The sequence below is a fragment of the Hydractinia symbiolongicarpus genome, chromosome 14 (assembly GCF_029227915.1).
Source record: "Hydractinia symbiolongicarpus strain clone_291-10 chromosome 14, HSymV2.1, whole genome shotgun sequence".
NCBI lineage: Eukaryota > Metazoa > Cnidaria > Hydrozoa > Anthoathecata > Hydractiniidae > Hydractinia > Hydractinia symbiolongicarpus.
In genome coordinates, this window is record NC_079888.1 from 11538503 (window position 1) to 11563082 (window position 24580).

The window sequence follows — 24580 nt, forward strand, 5'->3', positions numbered from 1 at the left end:
CCTTTTGGGACTCCATTATTTACATAAAATTAGATATTGGCAAATTTTAATTATGACTGAGTGTTGTGAGATAACAATGGGTTTAACAATTAGTTGATGTAATTTAAAAACATTCATGGCTATAAAGTTTTTTAGATGTATAGATTAGTTTACTTGGTGTTGTTGTTGCTGCTTTTGGTTTGTATTTTGTGACAAAATATCCAATTGGCATTACATGGGGTTTCTAGAAGAATATTATATGTCAATGTTTATTTGAAAACAAACTTTACTCTCTTTTATGTTTTTAACATATCTTTTATAAATTATTGCAAGGATACTTGCACTAAATGGATGGATTTGGTTTTTGTTTTGATCTATGGTTTTGTATAAAAAAAGTAAATGAAAAACTTAGAATATTAGTCACATCACTTTAATAGTTGGTTATTTTAACGCTAATTTTAATGTGTATATCAACTACGCTGTCTTTATATGAACATTAAGCTTTCAAATAATGGTAATTGATAAATTTGTAAAGTCCAAAGTTCACAATTCAGGATCACCATTTATAAATGCCAATCATATCCTCAACAGAATTTATAACCATGTTAAAAACAAAAACTTTTTTACTGCACAATCAGTATTACTGACCATATACAAATTGGGGCTTCAAAAAAACACAACCAAAACCAGGAGGGCATTTGAAAGGATATTAAAAATATTAAACTTGTTTACATGCACAGAACAACATGTTTATTTACTTAACTTGTTTTATTTACTAGGATATTAAAAGAGTTGTTTTTAACCACCTTGCTCTGAAATAACAATCACTAGGGTGTTATTGCAAATATGATTTTTGCCACTTATGATTCTTATTTGTTTCACTCATTTTTTTCTATATTTGCCCAGTATACTAAAATTCTCTTCAGCTTTTGACTGAAGTTATTTATTTTCCAACCATGTTTTGTTATTAAAAAAGTACAGCTTGCCTCAGTTACTGCATGCTTAATTCTGCTGAATTTATTTATTTATTATTTCAAGATTCTTAACATGAAGCAGTTCAAGGGTTAAAGTTATATGGCAATACGTTAAAACCCAATTATTTGTTTTTATGTATTCAAACAGTTTTCTTTTTTCTATACGGTGGCCAGACATATAGAAGTCATGACCATACTGTACTGTAGTACAAAAGATTTTTTAATTTTACAGTTTGTAATGTTTGATTTAAAAATGAATAAAATGTAAGTGCTTCTTGTTTTACAGAGTTTAATAGATTTCATGTTGGCTTTTGTTATGTTTTTCTAAGTGGTAGATTGTTTAGTGACCTTTTTAATGCAATTTCTAAAGGAAATTAAATAAATTATAGCAATTTTATTGGATTGCTTTGGTGGGACTAAATTTTTCTATGCTGAGGGATTTTGAACTAAGTTTGCAAATGCTAATTGATGAAGATTATTGTGAATTTCTTTCAAATTTCTACTTTTTATCTCCTGGTTACTACTTTCATGTTCAAAAATATTTCTAAAACAAGTGCAAACTTCCTGTCAATAAATGATCTATTTTACATATTCTCTATAATAATAGCTGTATTATGTCTGTCTCTGCGTAAAGACGAGAGGTAAAAAGGGAGACGTTTTTTCTACTTTGAGTGAATTGGGGTTTTCGAGTGAACATAATATTAGTGCTTGCAGGGAATCTTCAAATCACCGATTTGTAAAGATTAATTCTACTCGGGAAATGCAGTTGTATTAGACTGCCTTAGATTGCCTTAGATAAAGTAATTTATACAGACCATTCCTTAAGACAAGTGCGATTGCACGCGCACTTGCCCGCAGACACGTAAAGAAATTTACGAGTGCTTTTTATCGCACCCCTGATTTTTCTTTTTCTAAAATATTACCGACAATGAAAAAGGCTTTTAATGATTTTTAAAAGACCTACAGCAATATTTTTGCTTTCTACGATTTCGTTTTTATGAATTTTAAACAATCTACGGCGATCTTTACGCTTTCTACTATCTCGTTTTCATAAATTTCAAACGATCTACGGCGATCTTTTCGCTTTCTACGATGCCGTTGTTATGTTTTTTAAACGATCTACGGCGATCTTTTCGCTGTGTCCGATCCCATTTTTATGATTTTTAAATGATCTATGGCGATCTTTTCGCTTTCTAGGATCTCGATATAACGTTGTGGTAAACAAAAAATAGTTAGTGTGAATCACACTTGCAAATATTCACATCGGACTTGTAAATTTTGCTTACGAGAATTTAGTGTAAATGTTGGTGTACATCAGGGTTCTGTAGTTAGTCCTTTGTTGTTTATTCTAGTCTTAGAAGCGCTGTCGATGGAGTTCAGAACAGGTTGTCCATGGGAGTTATTGTATGCAGATGATTTGGTTCTCATAGCAGAGTCGATGGAAGAATTAGTTAAAAAGTTTGAGAAGTGGAAGAAAGGCTAGAAGAGAAAGGGCTAAAGGTAAACACAGCAAAGTCTAAAGTCATGATTAGTAGCATTGCAGCCAAGTGTGACCTTGTAGTTGGAAAGTGGCCTTGTGGAGTTTGCAGGAAAGGGGTTGGTAGTAACTCAATTTTTTGTCAGACTTGCAAGCATTGGGTACATAAGAAGTGCAGTACTATTAGTGGAAGGTTAAGAGCTGACATACAGTTTGTATGCAAGCGTTGCAAAGGTGAGATTATAGAGAATAAAGTATTTCCAGCTTTAATGATGTACAACAGTGGCTCGTTAGAGATAGTTGAGAACTTCTGTTACTTAGGTGATATGTTGGGCAGTGAAGGGGGTGTTGCAAGAAGTGTTTCTTGCAGGATAGGTTCTGCTTGGAAAAAGTTCAGAGAATTACTTCCTTTGTTGACTAGCAGAGTCTTGTCAATTGAGTTAAAAGGTAGGTTGTATGAGGCCTGTGTAAGAAGTGTTATGTTGTACGGTAGTGAGACATGGGCAGTGAAGCAGGAAGATCTTCACCGTTTAGAAAGGAATGATATGAGAATGGTTAGGTGGATGTGTAACGCCAGCCTGAGAGACAGAAAGAGTTTAAATGGGCTAAGAAGCAGGCTAAGTCTCCGTAGAATTAAAGATGTTATCCAGATAAGAAGATTGAACTGGCTGGGGCACTTGGAAAGAATGGAGGAGGATAATTGGGTAAGAAAGTGTAGAGACTTGATAGTTCCTGGGGCAAAGCCCAGAGGCAGACCGAGAAAGACTTGGCAGGAGGTTATAAGGACAGACTTGATACAGAGGAAGTTGAGTTTAGATCTAACACAGTCTAGATCAGATTGGAAGAGGGTCATTAATATACCCCGTCCAACCCATGCTAGCATGGAAAACGGACGTTAAGCCGAGAATGATGATGATGATGATGATGATGAGTGCAATTTTTCGCACACCATAGCACTCATAATTTTTTAAGCGGGTGCTTTTTGTAGCGCTGGCATAGTTTTATTCAAGATTTAGCCTGTTTATATAAACTTTTTTGTATTATGTCTACTGTTTTAAGTCACATATTTAAAAAACATGCACGGATTAAAAATGTGGCTAGTATAATTATTGAAAAAACAAATAAATACATTTCATGCATTTTGCCTGCACTATTTTAAGCAAATTGTACAGATTCCAATTTATAAATAATACTTTAATTTAAATAAATTTTGTGACTTGCCTGCACGTTTGTTTTTCTCTTTTCTTCTTGGTAAATTTTTGAAGAGCTTCAGAATTTATAGAGACAGCTTTATTCTATTACTTTACTACATTCTCCTGCTTGATGTTCTTATGTTTTGGCACTCTGTAACCTTTTTAAACATGAATAGAGTGATTTTGAAAACCTATAAAAAATCTGCATCAAAAAGCAACTAGTGTGCAGGATAATAAGATTTCAAAGTTGCTGAACTAATACTGCCTTAAAAAACTCTTCCAAAACGATCATTGATATCATTTTGAATTGTGTGCAATATGATATAGGAGGTAGTATAATGTTGTTACCTTTTCAATATAAAATTTAGAGTAACATTTTTTTATACATTCTGCAACATTTAATTGTGAAATTTTGTGCTATTTACGCTAATAATGTCGAATGACCTTGGCTGTATTACTTATGCATACGTTTTCCCCCAGATTTTTCAAATTAACGTTTCCTGATTTTTTAAGGTAAGTGTAATCAAAGACTTTCCCATGATTTCGTAGATACAATATATTTATTTATATCTTTTTACAGTATTTGTTGGATGGAGATTATACACTTTAAATTTATTTTACGCAATAGTTGCCTTTAAAACAAAAAACTTTTAATGTAATCTTTTACGGCACAACCCGACATTTTTGCAAAACAAAACAAAGGCAGAGAGATGTTTTATTAATAAGATGTGAGAAGGTGCACTAATTAAGAACACTAGAATATTCTGGTTGCATATTCATGTAATATGGCTAGTGATTTGTGGTTTCTTTTTCTGGAATTAATGTGCACATTAACATAACTTCAAATTTCATAATCATCATTTTAGTTGAATCTTGGCTTTCATCATCTATGAAATAATTGAAAGTACAACAATATTTCACTTCATGGGTGTACAACAACTGTGTTCCCTATCTTTTTGAATTAATAGTAAACTCACACTTTTGTTTTGTTTACAATAACTCTTTTCTGTTACCGAGGTAACAGATTATTCAGTTGATAATTCAGTAATCTTTAAAAATCCTATTCAATCCAACCTTTGTTTTTTTTATGTCCTTTTCATTGAATAAGCCATTTGTTTCAGGTTGTTATAACTTTAGATATAAGATGTTTTTAAGTAGATAATATAGCTGTTGTATAGCAACATTCCCCACTAATACAACATCAATCATTTTAAACAACCTAATAGAACACTAGTAGATAATTTTACTATTAAGTCATGGTGAAAACAACAACAACAACAACACTTAACTTTCGAAAAATCACATATATTTTTTTTATAAAAACTAATTTTGACCTATTGCTTTTGATAAAAAATTGTTTTAAACTTAATAGAAAACTTGCTTAATGATTGCTTAGCAGAACATTAAATAAATTCCAAAATTATCAAAACTCCAGTGAAAAATTACCAATGTTCACCCACAGTTGTAGATTTAATGCCAGATTTTTAATTAATACCAGAACTAATTAATTATTTAGTTCACAATCAGAAAACAGGGGCCGTTTTATCGAAAAGGATCTAATTCTGGTAGTCTGGTTTTATTTATGCTAAAGTTGCTTAGAAATATTGCACATTTCTTACAGTTGCTTATAAAGTGGTTGCTTTATGTGCATGTGTATATTTTGCATTCCACACTTAATTGTTATGAGAAAAGTATTCTTGAAAAATACCTATGCAAATATTCATAAGGAATTTTAAAAAATAAAAAAAAAAAAATAGTAAGAACATTGTTATAGAAATTAAATATAGAAAAACAAACATGTTCACTTCAACAGGTGTACAGTGAAAAAGAAGACTTAGAAAACCATGTTGAGTTATTTCTTTTTTTATTCATCACGTTTTAATTATACAGCTGCAACTCTATAGTGTTTTGGTGAGCTGTTTTTTACAACATAAAGTTGTGCAATCCTGAAAAGAACCAAGCATGCTCTTTTACAATTTGAACATAATAGAAACCAGGTCATGGTAATTATTCATACATGTTTGATTTTTAATTCCTTAAAACTTCTATTTAAAAGTTCTTTGTGTTTTTTTATGTTCAATTAGCTGTCGAAAATAATAGTGTATTGTTCAAAATCATGTTTCTATTAAGTATGTACAATAGGATGTTAAATTATAATTTCTTACCATTCTAAAATAAATGGTTCTTGGTTTTTAAAAGATAGAATGGCTTCATTTAATTGAACAAGGGGGTATATCTGATGAAACTGAGTTAAGGATATTGCTTTGTGCTGTTGTTTTTATGATCTGTACAAAGTTGCAGTTTTTTTATGTTTACATAAATTTTTTTACATTGATTTTTCTCTTTCTTTCTTAGTTTTCCACTTCATTTCATCTCAAAAAGAGTTTCTTCCTAAATAAATTAAGTTAATATGAATTCTACTGCATATTTTAGTTTTATCTTGTTTGCCAGAATACTCTGCTGTGTAATTAGTTTTTTAAAAATTGATTAGGCGAGACCAGAGAAGTAGCATGTAAACTTGTTTTGCAAACAAAACTTCCAAGAGCTTTGTTTTTTAGCTGTAAAAAATTGTCTTGGTTCAGTGAGAAGCAAGTGAGTACTTAATAAAAATACACAAAGCTTCATGGTTGAGAGGTGCACCATTGGTTCAGGACAGCAATACCAAAAATGAGTGTGAAGCCTCTTCAAGGACTGTTGATTTTTAGCACTTTAAACTTATAAATAATTTTCAGTCCTAAAGATAATTTTACCAAGCAACCCCCTTGCTGACAATTAATAGCGTGACATTATGTTTTGAAGTGTTCTGAAAATAGAGTGGGAGACAGCTTGTAATAGATGTACTGTAATATTACAAAGTCAATCCTTTAATTGGCAATAAATCAGTGAAACGTGTATGTGTGAGAGAGCATAAGTTTGTTTTTTTCTTAAACATATTTGTTTTATGATAAAAAAGTTCATTAATTATTCATGTATACTAAACAGTTATGCTGCTGGTTCACAAATATTTATGCCTAACATTCTTGGAAGATTTTTCCTGCATTGTTCTGTATAATTTATTAAAGATGTTGTTTATAACCCAATTCTTATATAATCTATATTGCTTTGTTTTGTTTTGATTTGAATATTCATATTTTATAGTGTCATGTCCAATGACGTATGGGTGTTGTTGGAATATATTGGGTTGACATTTTATGGCATTATTTACATTGCGCCAGCAACTGCATTATGACACTTTTTTCTGTTTATTTTACTCATCATCTGAGAATGTATTAAATCTTAAAAAAGTGCTTACAGTAGGTGGGAAAATATTGTGACATAGGTTGGTATTTGATGAAAGAGCACAGATAGATAGATAGGGTTTGATTGAACCATGGAACTATATAAGCACTTGAGAAACATGTTTTTATATATTTTTTTAAAGAATTTTTAGCAAACTTGTGTAACTAGGTAAAATCAATTTCAATTATCAAATTAACTGGCTTTTCTTAATCTGTATTGTTGATTGTGAAAACTTTAAAATAAGATAACAATGTCAAAGTTAATTTTTAATATTCGTTTACTATAAAAGTTAATTTTTTAATTGTGTACATTATACTTGAACTTTCAGCTTAATAAATGCATGTTTTGTGGCAGGCTTTTGTAAATTGACAAACACATCAGCAGGTAACAAGAAAAAATCTTAGTCAATACATATCAATTTTCTGTCAAAAAAATGAGAACAATAAAAAAACGCTGCATGTGGAATTTGAAGTATCATCTTTGTATGTATTGTGGTTTTTAAACCCAAACAGGAAATGTTGTTTTTGCTTCCATTTAAATGATAAACAAATAATAAATTTTATGTATAAAAAATCACACTATACATACAGGTCATTATCTAGGTAAAGGATTTTTTTTGAGAAACTGTTAATTATTTTAAAAATATTATTGTCACCTTAACAAAATAAAGGCTTTTTATAAAAAAAAAATCAGACATCTTTAACTTTTAATCTTCTTGACCTTATACTTTACAAAATACCCCAAATGCATGATTTTCCTAGTGTCGTCTTTGTTTGTGTATATATTTCTCCTGGAATGGTTTTTGCTAGCACTTTATTTTCAGTCAATCAGTCAATCCGCCTTTATTATAGAAAGTACAGTGCGTATATGACATATGTGACTTAGGCAGCATTAATATTTTCAAAAATTGCGCAACGTGATGGGCTGAAAATTACGCCATAGCAAGCAATATTTTCAGGTATTGCCTGCTACAAAAGCAACTGTGTTTAAAATAATCAAACATAGAAAAAAGTTAACAAATGCAAATCAAAAGTGAACAGTGGCTACTGTACTTTCAACAAGTTTTATTTGTAACTGCCACTTAATGATAATATGGCTATTTTGACACAATATTTGATTCATTTGAATCTCTTTGTTGCATAAAGTGTCCTCACATCACATTTACTAAGGATTAATATCTTTTTGGTACATGTAAAAAGGTATGTCGCAAGGAGCACATAACCACGACCTTATGGTGTGTCACTAGGAGGTGTTATCGTTGGCTTATCTACAACACATGTAAACAAGAGGTTGTGTATTTAAGTTTCAAACGAAAGGGATTTCATAAACTGCGAATGTACTAAATTGCTCATTTTCTTCCCCCTCCCCCATGTAGGCAACCTGTACACTTTTAGTCTGACCCACCCCCTCTCCAGCCTGAGTGTGGCTATATGCCATGGATGTCCTCCTAATCCGCCATTCTAGAATTTCTTAGGCACATGTTCAGCATATTTTCAGCCTTGTTGAATTCTTCTGATTTATGTTTTTTCTTGTGTTATGAGTTTTTTAATTACCTTAGGTGAATTTATTTTTGCAGGAAATAATTTTAGTGAATTTCGAAAAAAATAAGTTCATGCAAAAATTATTGGAAAACTCTATTCCCAAACTTTGTAAAAATTAATTCCTGTAAAATTTAGATTTTTTCCTTTTTGAAAACAATTTATTTGATTTACCTAGAACTGCATTTAATATATATGAGAATTGCACCTTGTTTTTATTTGATGTCTCCTGTTGCATAACAACCTTGCAACAGTATAACTTGAGAAAAAAACATTATCAAATTCTATTTTCTAGAAATTTACAAAATTTGATTCTGGCAAAATATTAGGACTTGCCAACTGTGCAAAAATTAGTTTTTGCAAAAATTTAATTTAATTTTCAAAAAGTTACTTTGAAATATTAATTCCCTTGTATTGAAACAGTCTTCTCTTTTCCAATAGACACAATGATACCTAATTAACTCGATACTTTCTGAACTTGGTCTAATGCAATTGCATCTGTAGTTTTTTCGCTATCTTTTTTTGGTTGGTTTTTTTTCATAATATAGGAGCTTGTGATGTTCTGAATCAGGCTTCGATATGCTTATGCGCAAAACACAATCAAGCTTAGGGTATGGTTACATTATACTAATTTTAATGAAGTATTTTTATCTTGCACAAAAAAACACTGGCACATATTATGAAAAAAGATGCACAAGAAAAAATTATGTAAGAAAAATGCATCAAAAATCAATCAATTTTTCTATGAAAGTAATTCCAGTTAAAAAATTGAAAAATAGGCTCACCTGCGATATTCACAGTTGTTTTCAATTCCTCCTAATAAAGTATAATTTGAAAATCTCATCCCACATATTCAAATGAACATGGTGCTTAAAGAGTCGCACAGGCTGAACAGGCAATCTTTGGTATACAACTTCGATATTGTTTTTGTTTCCACTGAAGTTTTTTTTATTTTAGACTTTCAAAAATGCTATTGTGCAATCTTTTTTTTCTTCTGGCTTACGTAGAATTTCTTACAAACAAAAAATATATTGATTGTTAAAAATGTACGTTATCATTTACAAAACTCCATAAAAGTTTACATACTTTCTGTTAAACATGTCACACAGTTGAAAGATTTTATGTAACTTGAGAGAATGAATGAACAGCAGCCATTTCATAGGCCCTTACGTTAAAATTACTTTCTGTGTAACAAGTCTGGAACAAAAGTTTACTAAAAAAAATTAAAAAATTACCGGTTGCAGTATTTTAAATGTATCAAAATTAGCTTCAATTATATGCATTTTTTTAGAAGAACTTTTTTTGCATAATATATTACATAGTTTCATAAATATACAATTTAATTTTCTACAGCTTTCTCAAGTTAGCTGTTAAGGTGGCAGTAACCCTTTTAAAATTGGAAATTTTTTTTTTACATAATTAGTTTACGAAAGGTTATTTTCAGACTATATATCCATATTTTTTCTGTTATAACACACTTGTCACGATTTTATGGCTATAATACTATTATCCTTCACCAAAAATATTCAGCCTCAACAATTCCTCTTTAAAATAAAATTCATGAATGATTAATTAGTTCTGCTGAATATAGTTTAAGTTTACGCGCTTGCGAAATTGTACAGAAAGAAATGACGTAATTATTAAAGAGAAACGTTAATAACAACAAAGATGGCGCATTATATAGAAATTTAAGACGATCTTCATTATGCTACACTGCACGAGCTTAACTTTCGATAGCATTTTCGTTTTACTTTAAAATTCTTAGACATGCTTGGTGAATCATGCAGCCATGATACTGTGTGCGGAAATCTTTTTAATCAGAATATTTTTCTTTTAACAGCGTTAGATGCAGCAGGGGATGCTTACAAAGAATCTTTTGAAAAAAACAAAAGGCTATTGTTAAAAAAATAAGAATGAACAAAAAAAATCCGCACACCGTTTTAAAAGGGTTAAACCAAGGTTCATTTAAAAACAGAAGCTGATGAAAAATAACGAGATTGTAAAAAGTTGGAGTTCATAGAAGCCAATTTTTTTCTTGTTTATGGTACATTTTTAAATAGAAGTTTCTGCCGACTCAGCAATTTTAGTGTTAAGTTAAAATCATTTTATTATGTATTAAGGCCTATATTTTCAGGAAATAGTAAAAAAATGGTATAAATAAAACACTGAGTAAATAATTAAGCTATTTGGACAGCTAAAAAAGGGTTACTGCCACCTTTAAAGTACCCATAACATATTAATAAATAATTATTTGTCAGTATAATCATTTAAAAACTTAAATGATTCCTTATCAGGCTCAAACTTGAACCTCTTAAATAAAAGAATCATCAGATTTTTTATACCATTTGTGTCAGTCATGTAAAAATTTAGCATAACATATAGCAACATGGTGGTTGTAGCTAACTAGACAATGTATCTTTATTAAAGTCTAGATATGTACAAATTGGAAAAATATTTAATGCTGCCTAAATTTAATGCTCCATTATGTGCAATATGAGCCTAATTTGCATATTTTATGTGTGCAAAAATTAATCGCACTAATGATGATGTTTTTTTCTACACAACATAGTAAAATTTCCAGCAAGATTTTATACTGGTTATAATAAGAGTTGCAATTTTTGTTAAAAGTTGTTCTCTTTTGTAAATGAATATAACAGTTCAAAAAATAAGCAGTTTAAGTATGGACAAAAAGATATGCACAATAAGTCCCACCAAAAAAATATCATATTTTTCTTGGCATGCCAGTAAAAGCAAAGAAAAATGGTTTCTTGGTACCTCAAAGCTGTCTAAGTAATTTTCAACAGATCCATGTCTAGTTCAAGGGGTCAGTACAAATTTGATGATAACAACAACTTCAGTAATCGTTTTAAAAATATGTAGAACCAAGACGAAACATACAAGATGAATGCGCGTGCAATTGCACACCGTGTACATAATATTTTACAGAACAAATTTGTAACATCATTTATAGGAAAAATAAGAGGATGGAAAATTTTCTAAACGTTAATTGGCACAGCCTAAACAAACTGAGTGACGAAAACTTTTTTTTGGTATAAAAGAAAAACAAGAAAAAGTTCGTACATAGTATATATGGTGCGGAAATAAGGTTCATTTAAGGTAAAGTCAATGCTTTTCAAGGCTCAAATACGCTAAGAGGACTCTGTCCTGGATTCTTTAGGATACTACTGATGCCTAGACCATTTTTCTGTTCTACTCCCAGTTATTGTTTTTACAATAGCAATTTCTAGTTGATAATATTAAATTGCAAAGATGTCTAAAAATTTTCAAATTTGTAAATCGATATATTATGGATTTTAAGCATCACATCATTCTCCTTCCAAAAACATTATTTGTGAAGTACCTTACAATCATGTCATGCCTTGAAAAATTTGAATCAAACAGTGGTTTGAGAGACAATTTGGTATTGTTTAATTGATGAATTTAAATGCTTGGTGAAAACAATTTATTATATTTCCTGCAAAATAAAACAATAGTTTACAACAATTTTTTAGGCTTTTCCATTATTATTACATTTGGTTTTACAGGTTATTCAAATTTAATATAGTGATGTTCTGGAACAAAAAGTTAATTTTGTCGTTTTCTCACTGAACAGATGTGAAAAATTGTTTGATAAATCATAAGTAGTATTCACAATGGTAAAATAAAGATTTATAACTCTTGTTTACATGGGTTTTACTCTTATGTCCACGTTAGAATGTTCAATACCTTTTTACCTTAACTCTGTATATCTATCTTTATCTACCTTCAAGATGACTTTCTTACTGCTGTACACTTTGCTTTATTTTAACTTTATGTGCCCTGTTCCTGATATCTTAACTCTGATAAGTGCTATTTATTTACAATTTTTGTTATTTACATGAAAAGTATAATACATAGTAAAGAAATAAACAAATTAAAAAATGTATGCCAGCAGATGATAATGTCTATCAATGGGATACTTAGCAATGCGTCAAAAAGTACAAGCTAGAAAGAGTGCAGAGGCTGTTCCGTTTGAATTTTATGGTAAGTACTGTCTCATTGATTAGTTCTGTATTCTCGAAGGTTACACCATTACTTGACCATACTTATGCTGAATATAAAGCACAGATTACATGAAAAAGATAATATGTACCACCAAAATTATCCTTGAATTTAGTTTTCCACTTCTTAAAATAGTTTAACGACCATCTGTGAAAGAATCCTTCATGGAATTGAGTGGCAAGCACTTATGCACAAGGAGAAAAAAAAATTTGGGGTATATTATTTGGTTAAAGATTTGGTAATATTTACTGATCAATAAAAAATGTTAACAAGTGGCAAATGTCAGGATTATATTTAAATGTCAGCAGTAATACAGATGTTTATTTGGACAGCATTAACATCAAAACTGCTCCAATCTACTAATCAAAATTAATTAGTGCAATTCTTTTATTAGGCATAAGGGAACAATTAAATCTAAGCAGATAGTGTTAAATGTGTTGTTAAAATTCAAAGAAAAATCTCTTTAGTACAGGATTGCCATTGGCACTAAGAAACCCTATTTGCAAAGAAACTAAAAAAGCATGGATTTTTTATTGTTCTTTAAATTTCTGCGATCACCCTATACTTTTACAGCCTAAGTTTTTAATAATATCCTTGAAAAAAAAAATTAAACTGGAATTTTTGGTAATTTGTTTGAAAAACTTAAGATAAGTCATGGAATTTTGTTTTCAAAATTTACTGGCCACCTTGTTTCATCATAGCAACAGGTAATGTATTACTATTGTGTGGAAGCTTTTTTATTAGGTTTTTAGTACACAGTAAATTTGGCAGCCATTTTGGACACACAGACAAAATACAATTCTTGTTATAAAGATTAAAAAAAATTGACTGGATTTAATTTTATGAATTTGGAAAAACTTAACTAAATCACAATAGTTATAACATTGTGATTATCACGGTTTCCCACAATCTACATTAAAAAAATTTGACCTCTGAATTGCATTACTCGAGACATAATCTTTCCTGACAACCACAAGATGTTGTGACGCAGAGTAACCCTGTTTCCTACACCATTTCCAAGCAATAAATGCCATAAATTATAAAAAGGGACAATTTTTTTTTAAATATATTATTTATCACATGTGACCTTGGTTTAGCAAAATATTTAAACTACTCACAATTTTGCTAATTGATATATAATTCATGTGACCTCTTGAGGGGATCTTTTTTAGTATTTTTCTGTTTTTTTATAACCAAACCAGAAACAAAATTTTGGGAAAGTACGTTTGAAATTTCCTGTTGTTGTGCCAAAAAATGTATGAAACACTTTATCATTGGTCAAATTTTTCTTAATTTTAATTTTTTATTGACATGTTTGACAAACTTCCATGAAATTAATCCTCAGACATGAAACATGCACTCACTTGTTGTCATAGCTTACACTACAGAGTGAATGGTAGCCAAAAGGAACTTTGATTCACGCATTTAACAAATAAGTTTGTACTTAGCCTCCCTATTCATTAAAAATGAATGTTATGGTTAGATTTGATTTTTGAAATCAAATCTTTTATTGTTGGTTGAATTATTTACATGAAAATTCTTGTTCCATCTCTAATTTGATAAGTATCATTAACAAACACACTCTGTTGTAGTGTGGCTATAAAAAATGTAAAGAGATGATAAAGAAGAATCTAATTTAAAACTGTGATGGAGAGACTTGTTTTGACATTAATTATTCATACCAACAAGACTTCGTACACAAGGACATGCTTTCTTGGCATTTTAACATAATAACTTTAGAGAAATGTCACAGTAATTTGATGGCTGACATGATTACCACACTGAAACCCAGGAAAGCTATAAATGATACCAATAAATCTTTTAACCATGTCAATCAATCCATTATATGTCAAAGTAATTTTAAAAGTTCAACTTAGCTATTAACTAAAAATATTCGTGTTAGTTGTTTCGCAAAAAAAATCCTTCATGGCTATACTAGAGGTTAGTACTAACTACCATGTTGTGGCAGCACCACTCCTCGAATATTCTACAGGTAAGTCATCAAGAGAATCACCTTTTTCACACTTGTTCTATCTATTTGGAATCTTGACAAGTTGGATAACTATAGTAATATAAATCCAAAAACAATTGACTCGATAAAAGTGCATAAAGACATTTGTAAATGTAAACATATATTATTTCTGGAGAATTATATATGTAGCAGATGTAAACACTGTTTGTATTGTTCTGTTCAGTTCTTATATAATTCTGCTCTTGGTAACATTTTGAGTTATTGGCAATAAATCATCTACAGTAGTTTTGCCTTGTTCTACTTTCAAAAGAATGAAATTTATTAGCTGTAAGAACCATACAACATTTTATTCGGGTGGATGGAAATAAAGACCGCATTTAAAGAGGAAATTATTTTATAAGTTTGTACTCCTATTAGGGAAACACACTAAGCTACATTAATGTCACATTATATTTTTATTTTTTTAGAAAAGACAATACGGATCAATAATGCATATTTTTAAATATAAAGAACTACATATATATAATCTTGGAATTTATATATTCATGTTAATAGGGTTAAAGCTTGTCTTTATATTTTTAGACCTGTTGAATAAAATAATTTTAAAATGCCTTGTTATAAAAGAATTATTCCTATTATTATTTAAATATTCCCACAACAATAATTAAGATTTTAATGTGCTGTTATGGAAATCTTATCTGGATAAAATAACTATTATAAGTGGTATTATGATACAAATAAAAAGTTCTGCAATACAAAAAGCATTTTAAAGGTTGGAAAAAATAATTTCGTGAGTCATTAAAACAGGATTACTTATTACTTCATTAGAGTATGGTGACTTATTTGCGAGAGGTATACAGTATTACTTTATTTTTCTGCCTGTCATTTTGTAAAGATTTTAACGTGAATAAGAAAATAGCAAAATGACAATGGCAGAGAATTTCCTCAAAATTTTGATTTTATAATTTATTATACCTCTGCAATTACTTTTGCTATGAAGAGCATTCCTTAAGAAGATTTGAGACGTCAGCAAAAAATGAGATTTTTTGCTGACGTCAGCAGTGCAAATTCAAAATAAATAAATGGAGAAACTTGTTTTCATGTTTCCTCCATTGTGTAGAGCTTACACTACTGATCAAGAAAATGTATATAATCGTGTGGTTTTGATGAGCGATTAATGAAATATAAGGGTTTAAAACGCTGATCAAAATAATGTATAGTATCGTATGTTTTTGACAAACGCCTAAGGAGATATAAGGGTTTAAAAATTTTGCTGACGTCAGTAAAGTCCCTACCAAAAGTTCCAAAAGAAATTCCTTCACAAATTCGTACACACATTGCATTCATTGTATAGATCTTGAAATGCTGATCAAGAAAATGCATAGGAACATGAACTTTTGACAAACGGTTGCAGAGACATTGGGGTTTGTAGGTTTTTGCCATAACGTCATCAACCCGTCCATTCAGAAACCAATTTGGGGACTCAGGTTTGGGAAACTTACCCAAATTGGTCCCAGGTGGTCCCTAGTTACCCATGCGGTGAAAAATCATTGACGTCACCACCTCGTTTCCAAGTTATTTGGCTTCAAAGTTTTAAGTGCACTGTAACGGCTTCATTAATTTAATATAGGATATTGACGTTAAAGTAGTGTTATTGACGTCGCGCCGTAACGTCAGAAAATTTAACATATTAGACATTTTTCGGTTACTTCAAAGAAAATTTTGGTAAGATCAAAGGAAAATAAACATATCCACTTTGCCTGTTACAGACACACTGAAATGTCATGTTATTATATAGATATCCTATCAGATGCATTTGTTATGTTGTAGTTGCATTTTAACATCACAAAATTGTCATTTTGAATAGAACGCTATATATTAATCCTTAGCTTTGTTTTTCATTACTATACAACACGCTCTATGAACAAATCGTCATACCTTTTAAAGCTGGGTACCAAATCATGATATGAGGACATGCTATACAAAAATGTTAAAGCTTAAGGGAGTTCCTTTGTCCAAAAACCTTATGCCTGTTTGGCCAGCTAAAGGTGTAAAGGGTTGTTAACAAGAATTTAGTTTATAGCTTTTCTGGACTGTTTTGTGCATAATAGTCTTTTTGTGATCTGTAAAACTGTAGGATTTAAATCAAGCATGCGCAACTCTACAAATTTGCTGTGCAAGTTGTTAAACTTGTACTTTTTGTAGGAAGTTAAAAAATAACGTTTTTTGTTTAGATGAAGAGCATGATGAAGGAGAGCCAGACTTGCATCAATGTGGGCACTGCAAGCTTATGTTTAATAATCTCTCTAAGTACATCACCCACAAATTACAAAAGGTGTGTTGGAGTGAAAATGCAACAGCTGAGGAACCAGCATGGTCACTTGATCGAAATGGTTCATCATCACCGGAAACATCAACAAAAGAGGAGGCTGACGAAGAAATAGAGCAATTGGTAGGTTGTATTAATTTGAAGTTAAGATTTTGCCATTTATCTTTTTAAAAACACCTATATGTTTACTTACAAACTTTTTCTCAAAATGGACATGCAAATTTTAGATTATGGGATCATTGCTAAAAAATTTTAAATGTCTGCCGCAAGCACTATTTTGGCGCATTTTTTTACATCAATTTAAAGAATAGTAGTAGTAGTGTGAATTTGAATTACAAAGGCAGTTAGTCCTTAATAGGTCTGAAATTAAGGGCAGAAAATGTCACAATTTGTTAGGTACTAATAACGACACTATAATTTATGCAGCATAATAAAACAACTTCTTAAAAAAGCTTTACATTATTAGATAGATAGTATTGTTCACTTTAAGACCTCTCAACTTCTCAGGAACTTTTTAGTGAGAGTCCTGTTGATTTAACGTTTTGATTTTCCAATTTCTCATAATACTTTACCTTTTAAATTTACCTCTCAAAACTTATATTTCTATGGAATTAGAAAAATCAAGGCTATGCTGTTTCAAACATTTGTATCTTAAAATTAATCTCTATCTGTGCAACAATTTTTCTCAGAAATTCCCTTACGTATTTTAATAATTTTGTTTCAATTAAAAATTTTGCTCGTTTGGTGATAAGTTGTAATGTTTATTATTCTATTTAGCTACAGTCAAATATAAAGGTGAAGAATTTGAACCAAGATCTACAAAAGAGGTAGTAAATTTAAAGTTAAAAGACAAAGGTTTGAAATAAAGCTGTAGGCAACCATTTTAAACACGCCAAAAAAATGCGGCTATTGATAAAGAGTTAAGCAGTTTGTAAAAAATTATGCAGTTTTTTAGCAAGCCTTTCCATAGACAGTTAATTTCATTAAAGACCATCAGTTAAATAAGCGTTTGTTGTTTTTGCGAAAAAAAGTTTTATTGCCTAAAGAAGTAAGTTCAGTTGTGAACTGCAAAACTTTTTCCCAGAAAGTTTTTCAAGTAGAAATGACTTCAGAGAATTCTCCTATCAGGGAATTCCAAGGAAGAAAACAACGTGCATGCTACAAATCGCACATGTAAATTCATATTAGAGACTAATTTTTAATTCACTTTATAGAGTCTACAGTGGTTTAAAAGTGAAATAAATATATTAAAAAACACATTGCTAAGTCGTATGAAGTAACTATAGCAAATATATACTGCAGGGTTACATTAAAGCGCTGAAAGAAGAGGAGGCTGCGTCATACCACATTGCATTCACTGCAATGGTCTACCACTTTGTTTGCAGTGTCAATCGGCCCCTCAGCCTTGACCCAGACTATCTTTTCACCAGGGATTATATTTTTTCCGAAACGATTGTAAAACCAGGGGTCATTTATTTTCTATTGCCATTGAAGCAAATTTTCGCACAAATAAACAAACAGACAAAACGTAAATACAAAAAATTACATTATATTAAAAGCTGTGATAATAAAATAATTAAGAATCTCGTATATTAATTTAAACAAAATCTAAATGAAAACCGATGTGCAGATTTCAAGTGATATGCTTAACACCTAAAATGTCTGACCTGTGTAAGCAATATTATTGGAATATTATTAAAGTACTACGCTACAATAAGCCACACAAAAAGTCACTAAGGAATTCACTATGAAAAAGATCCACCATTTGAATTTTTAAGACATCAGCTGTCAATACACACAAGATGATTTAGAAATTCTTTTCACCTGTTGCTTCTGTTGTGCATATTTTGAAACACTGATAAAGAATAGGTTAGGCTTTATACAAAACTTAGAAAAAATATCTGTTTTTTAATGTTTTTTGATGACATTAACCTGTCTGTTTTGAAACAAGTAAGTTTATGAAGCTTTAGGAAATTGTTCCCATTTTGGTCCTGAGTGGTCCCTAATTACCCACACAGAAGATAACATAGTTAAAGTACATTGTAATGGCTTTAATACGTCTTAGATGTTGTACTGACACTAGTCTAAATGCATTTACATTGTGCCATAACATCTAGTTTTTTAGTCTACTATGATCAGTACAGACTACTAGTCGGTGATCCATGGAAAAATTCACGAGTTCGCCCGTCTTTTTTACACTACATGCATGTGTCTTGCTACTTGCGGTACCATTTTGCATGACAGACAGACGCATACGGGTATTATAATATAGATTAATATGAGGGATCTATACATCAGTAAAGTTGAATTATTATACTTTAATAATTAAATCTGAAACTCTTTAATTGTGAATATCTGAAGAGAAAAAGAGTTGTATTGAAATTTCTAAACAAGCTGTGAAAACATTTTTTTACTCATTAATTGACCTCATTAATTTTACTTTAAACTTAGCTTTAACATATGCGGATTTGTTAAACCTAGTTCTTTGTACCAATGTAATACACCACTCAACAAATTTTTCGTAACTGAAAAATCACTCATTTAAAACATATCCCAAGAAACATTTTTATCATTTTTCAATATTTGTACCATTGGTGGCTGATTCATTTGAACATGTAACCACTGACCAAAGGCCTCATGCAAAATATGTAAACAAAATTAGTAAGTAAGCATAAAGTACCTATGTCTTCACACTCATGCAGATGAAACAGCAACAACACAAACTATAACATAGTTAACAGTGTTAAAGGTATTGACTTCTTCTTTTCAGGAACCATCAGTATTTTAAGCCAGTAACTGCTATTTTGATTGATAAAAACTTGCCTTTGCTTTGGTCATCAGACAGTTAAATTGTGACAAAGTTATTATCTCCTGATGATTAAACTTGATTAAGCAACCATAACAAAGCAACAACTTTGACCTGAATAAGTAGTGAAAAACACATTTCACACATTAAAAGCACATTAATATCTTGAAATTACTTAAATTTCTGCTTATGTACAGATGGTACCATAGGGGTTCAAATTATTTTTGGAAGAAATTTTTTGCAGAACTTGTGTTTGCAGATAAGTGGTCCCAAAATGTTTCATTTTGTGGAATATATTTTTGTTGATGACTACAATTTGTGATTAAAAATTTGAAATTAGAAATTACAGTATTTTCAAATGAGCAAAAAAACTGTCTTTGGTCTTACAAGAAATAACTGGCTACTGAATTGTTCCCCATGCATGAGGGTTGGACAGCATGCTGTTTTCTTAGATTTATCAGATTTCTCCACCTTTCTCCATCTTGAGCTTCCCCCTTTTCCAAATTTAAACAGAGAAGGTCCTTTTTTATACAATTTATAATTTTTTTCTTTTGACAACCTTCACTGTTTGTCCCAGGTATCTTGTATTCAATTATTTGTTTGGACCACATATCGTCTCCCATGTGTTCTAGGTGGCCAAACCATCTAAACCTGGTGTAGCGAAGAGCATTATTGATGTTTGTGATGCCTAGTGTATTTCTCAGCTGGCACATTGATTTTCTCTCAATCAACTTCTATTAGAAGAGCATATCCATCTCACCATCATGTTTTCATTTTGTTCGAGACGGTTGGCGTCTTTTGTCTTCACCAGCCAAGTTTCTGAGGCACACAGTAGCACACTTCTGACACACGTCTCGTAAGCGTGGCCTCTACTTCTCAGTGATATGCTTCTATGTGTTAGTATTGGTAATAGCTTATGAAAGTGATTTTAGGAAATTAAATCTTCCATTTTCAATTGTTACATCTGTCATCTGTGGCAGTAAAGGAACAGTCTCACCACTCCATCTTTTACATTTGAAAGTTGGATCTTCTCTTAAAACAGGGATCTTGGTACAAAGACGATGAATCCAATGGTCACAGTGTGTACAAAATATAAAGTTTCTGCCAACACCTTTTTTACAAATTCCACAAGGGCACTTAGATTTGTCCACTTAAGTAGGTACATCTTGGTTGCTGATAGGAGCTTTCATTTTTTCAATGTTGACTTTCAAGCCTTTCAAGATTAGATTTCCAACGTTCAAATAATTCGAAAAACGAATGAAGTGAGTCTGCAGATAGAACCAAGTTGTCAGCATATAGCAATTCCCATGGACAACCTTGTTGGAATTCACACAAAATTGCTTCAATAACAATTGCGAACAACAAAGGGCTTAAGACAGAGCCCTGATCCACTCCAACATTTACGCTGAATTCATCACTGTACTTCGAGCCAACTCTCACTTTTGATCTTGCATTAGTGTACACTCCTTGGACTACTGATATCGCCCATTCTTCAACACCAACCTTTCTCATGGCCTACCAAAGTACCCTCCTTGGGCACTCGATCAAATGCCTTCTTTAAGTCAACAAACATAAAATATAGGTCTTTCTTTTTGCTGATGTGCTTTTCATGCAATTGCCAGAGGATGAATATAGTGTCAGTTGTGCCTTTACCTGGCATAAAACTAAATTGCATTAAGTCTATATCAACTTGCTTTCTGATGATAGCTTCAAACACATGTTCTACGATTTTTAGCACTTGATCTAGCATCTCAAGTCCTCTATAGTTTCCTCATTCAAATAAGTCCCCTTTACCCTTATAACAATTGATGTGAAAAGACAGATACCATTCTTCAGGTATTTTACCTGTTTGGATGATGAGATTAACAAGATTTGTTATCATTGTCACAACTGAAGGACCGGCTGCTCTGATCATTTTAACAGCTATTCCAGAATGGCCAGCTGCTTTGTTCTTTTCAATTGAGTTGATTGCAGTGGTAACCATTTCTTCAGAGATTAATATTGAAGGCCCTCCCACTGGATCCTGCTTTTGGAGTGCTTCAGGGTTCTAAGGAAACTTCACATTGAAAAGCCAACTGTAATGATCCCTTAAAGCTTTCATCCTTTCCATTTCAATGTAAGATATATCACCACTCATTCTTTATGCAACTTTCACTGACAACGTCCTGGCTTTCAAATTTCAAACTTTTGCTAGGTTGAAGATATAATTTGTCCTTCTTTTGTTTGCAGGTTTTGCATCTTCTCTTCTTCTGCTGACTTCTTTGCCTTGTAGACTTCTGATTTAGTTGTCCGCTTCGCTTCAAGATACCTGTCCTTATTACCATGCTTCTACCTTTCTTTCCATTGCTTATGCTTTTCTTTGACAGCAGATGCTACTGTGTCATTCCACCACCAGATTTCACGCTGTTTACAAAAGCCACCTCTGGTCCAACCACAAACATTATCAGCTGTCACAAGCAAGGATTTTTTAATTACATTTCAATATTTGCAAATGTTGTGTAAATCAACATTTACAGGAATGTTAGACTGAAGCGACTCAGTAACTGCAACTTGGTTTGCAATCAAATTTTGTGGGTAAGCTTTTATAAGCCCTATATGTTTACTCACAAAATTTGATTGCAAACCGACATGCAGATCCCAAGTTATGAGCTTGTCAGCAAAAAATTAAGAGGCCTAGGACGAGCAAACAAGTGTCATTTTGGCAAAGTTTGAATGCACACCCTTTAACACGTCTAAAATTACGGATGAAAGAAAATGTCTAAATTTGCTATTACTGAAATATGACACCATAATTCATGCAGCATAATTAAATTTGAAATTCTTTAAATGTGAATATCTTGAGAATGAAAAGAGCTTTTTAAAAAATTTAAAAAGACTTGTTAGCTAACTTTTTAAGCTCTATAAAGTCCAACATCATTTTATATCTCGGGTTCCCTTTAAGCACATGTTAATACTTTTTTGAGAAAAATCTTTAAGGAAAATAGTTTTTGCAGTATTTCACAGATCTGAACATCTGAGAATAAGGTCCTGTAAAAAACTCTCTAAATAAAGAACTTGACATGTGGAATTTATCTGAAAATTAAGAGATAGTACCGTTAGAGAAATAGAAACAAAATGATATACTTTAATCAGAGAAACTTTTGCAAAGTGAGAAAAAATTTGAATAAACTTTCACGAATTGAGGAATGCAAACTATGCGGCAATAAACCTTTGCGAATGAAGATATTGGTAAAATTTCATGTTATAAACTTTGCGAATAAAGAAATTTTTGAAACTCTTTTAGATATGTTATAGAAAACAAGGTGTTTAACGATACAGAAAAAATGCACACAAATTGTGTAAAGTGGACACACTGCAGATTCTGTTTTAAAAAAACAAACTATTTGTGTCAAAATATTAGTTTTTTTATGAATTTGTGATCAATTAATTCTAGGGCATTTCAATAGACACTTTTAAGTTTAAGAGGTTTAATTTTATTTTCAGAAAAATTAACTTCAACAAATTGAAAGTCTCGCAAGAAAATGTTATGCAAAAAAATGTCATATCCAGCCATCACATGTATTAAAAATACTTTGAAATAAATATTGAGTTTATGTGCAGTAAAACTTAACACCTTAAATTTTGTTTTTAGGAAACACAGAAAAGGCTTGGTTCGTCGTTTAAAACCGCCAAGTAATTCGGAAGAAAAGGTCGAGTCACCAACAAAAGTTTACATCCCTGATGAAGAAGGTACCATGTTTGTACAGCAAGTTCAACAGGATGATAACAAGGAAAGGAGCAGTGTAAATACATTTGATGGTAAAAAGATGTTAAGCACAACAGAATGTGATGTTGCAAACATGTCTGGAAAGACTTCTGAAGAAAGTCAAGACATCTATGAATATTCTCCTAAATCTTTAACAACTGCTTATCCTATACCGAATAAATCCCCAGATACCAGTGACATAGCTCCTCCGTTTTCTTCACCAACTGCTTATTCACTTGCACAAAAAACTTCGAAAAGTTTAGATAGCACGAACGAACATTCTCATTTACATTATTATTCACAAGTAGATCCTAGTAAAGTAGGAAGTAGTAAATTTGATAGAGTTCCACCTAAGCTTCCTCAAATCATGTCAATACATGGGTTTAGTGGAGGTTACGATTACAGAGATATGCCATATTCATCAAAGTATGAACAATATACTCCAGATCATCACAAACCTAAATATCATTCATATTATGAAACAGATACATCTAGTACATGGATATCTGCAAAAAGTAGTAGACAAAATAAATACTCACCATACGAGAAGTACCGTACAATGGCCAATCTGGATGGCACTGATATGAACCTTAAGGCAGTACCATCCTTTATTTCAAGAAGTGATCCCCAATTAGCATCAAATGAACTTTCAAAAATGGATGTGTCACAAAAGGAAAGCAAAATTATTGAGACAGAAACTACAGGTGATACTACAGAACCACCAGAATTAGTACGCATATTACCAGATAAAGAAAAAGCAAGTTTAGATAAAGCATCACCACCCACTCTAGAAAAATGTGATACACCTGTCTATGTTGAACCTAATTTAAAAGTGGAAGAAGATGCAAGTCATGATAGCCTGCAAGAGTCAATGGAGGTTCAAACTGACAAAACCACAGAAAAGAGTGATAATATCCAAGAACAGTAAGTTTCAGTGTTTAAAAATAAAAAATGTGTACCTTGATATGTAATGTACAACAGTATTCACAATGACAACGTTTAAAAAATAACTACGTTATGATGTAACATTGTAACCAAGCAGTTACTAGCAACTAATATGAATTAAAATAACACCTGTTGCATGCTTTAAGAATTGAAATGAGTTTTTCGGTATAAGTGGCCTTTCTGTCCCATTTGTAAGCTGCAAAAAGTAATCATTCTATACACTCATTTTGCTTAATAGAGCATCAACTTGACATCCAGCATAATTATTTTAAAGTGCAATTGCAATCACATGGTGTAATAGG

At 31.3% G+C, this 24580-nt stretch overlaps 1 protein-coding gene and 1 long non-coding RNA gene across 9 annotated transcripts in view; one reads left to right on the forward strand and one right to left on the reverse strand.

The window, feature by feature from the left end:
- Window positions 1-24580, forward strand: part of LOC130625771 (uncharacterized) — a 74800-nt gene that overhangs the window by 39552 nt on the left and 10668 nt on the right. For 5 of the 7 annotated variants that reach the window (XM_057440874.1, XM_057440873.1, XM_057440872.1 and 2 more), the window contains 3 exons: window positions 16688-16905; window positions 17560-17609; window positions 23220-24257. In XM_057440874.1, the coding sequence (XP_057296857.1) occupies window positions 16688-16905; window positions 17560-17609; window positions 23220-24257 (1306 nt within the window). Of the gene's footprint in view, window positions 1-11826; window positions 12464-12512; window positions 14475-16687; window positions 16906-17559; window positions 17610-23219; window positions 24258-24580 lie in introns of those variants that run through there. The other 2 variants (XM_057440877.1, XM_057440878.1) reach the window with 2 other exon arrangements.
- The window catches only part of LOC130625775 (uncharacterized), a 36998-nt gene that overhangs the window by 6056 nt on the left and 6362 nt on the right, over window positions 1-24580 (reverse strand). For both annotated transcript variants that reach the window (XR_008981758.1, XR_008981759.1), the window contains exon 5: window positions 19463-19702. This is a non-coding gene — a long non-coding RNA (uncharacterized LOC130625775). The remainder of the gene's footprint in view (window positions 1-19462; window positions 19703-24580) is intronic.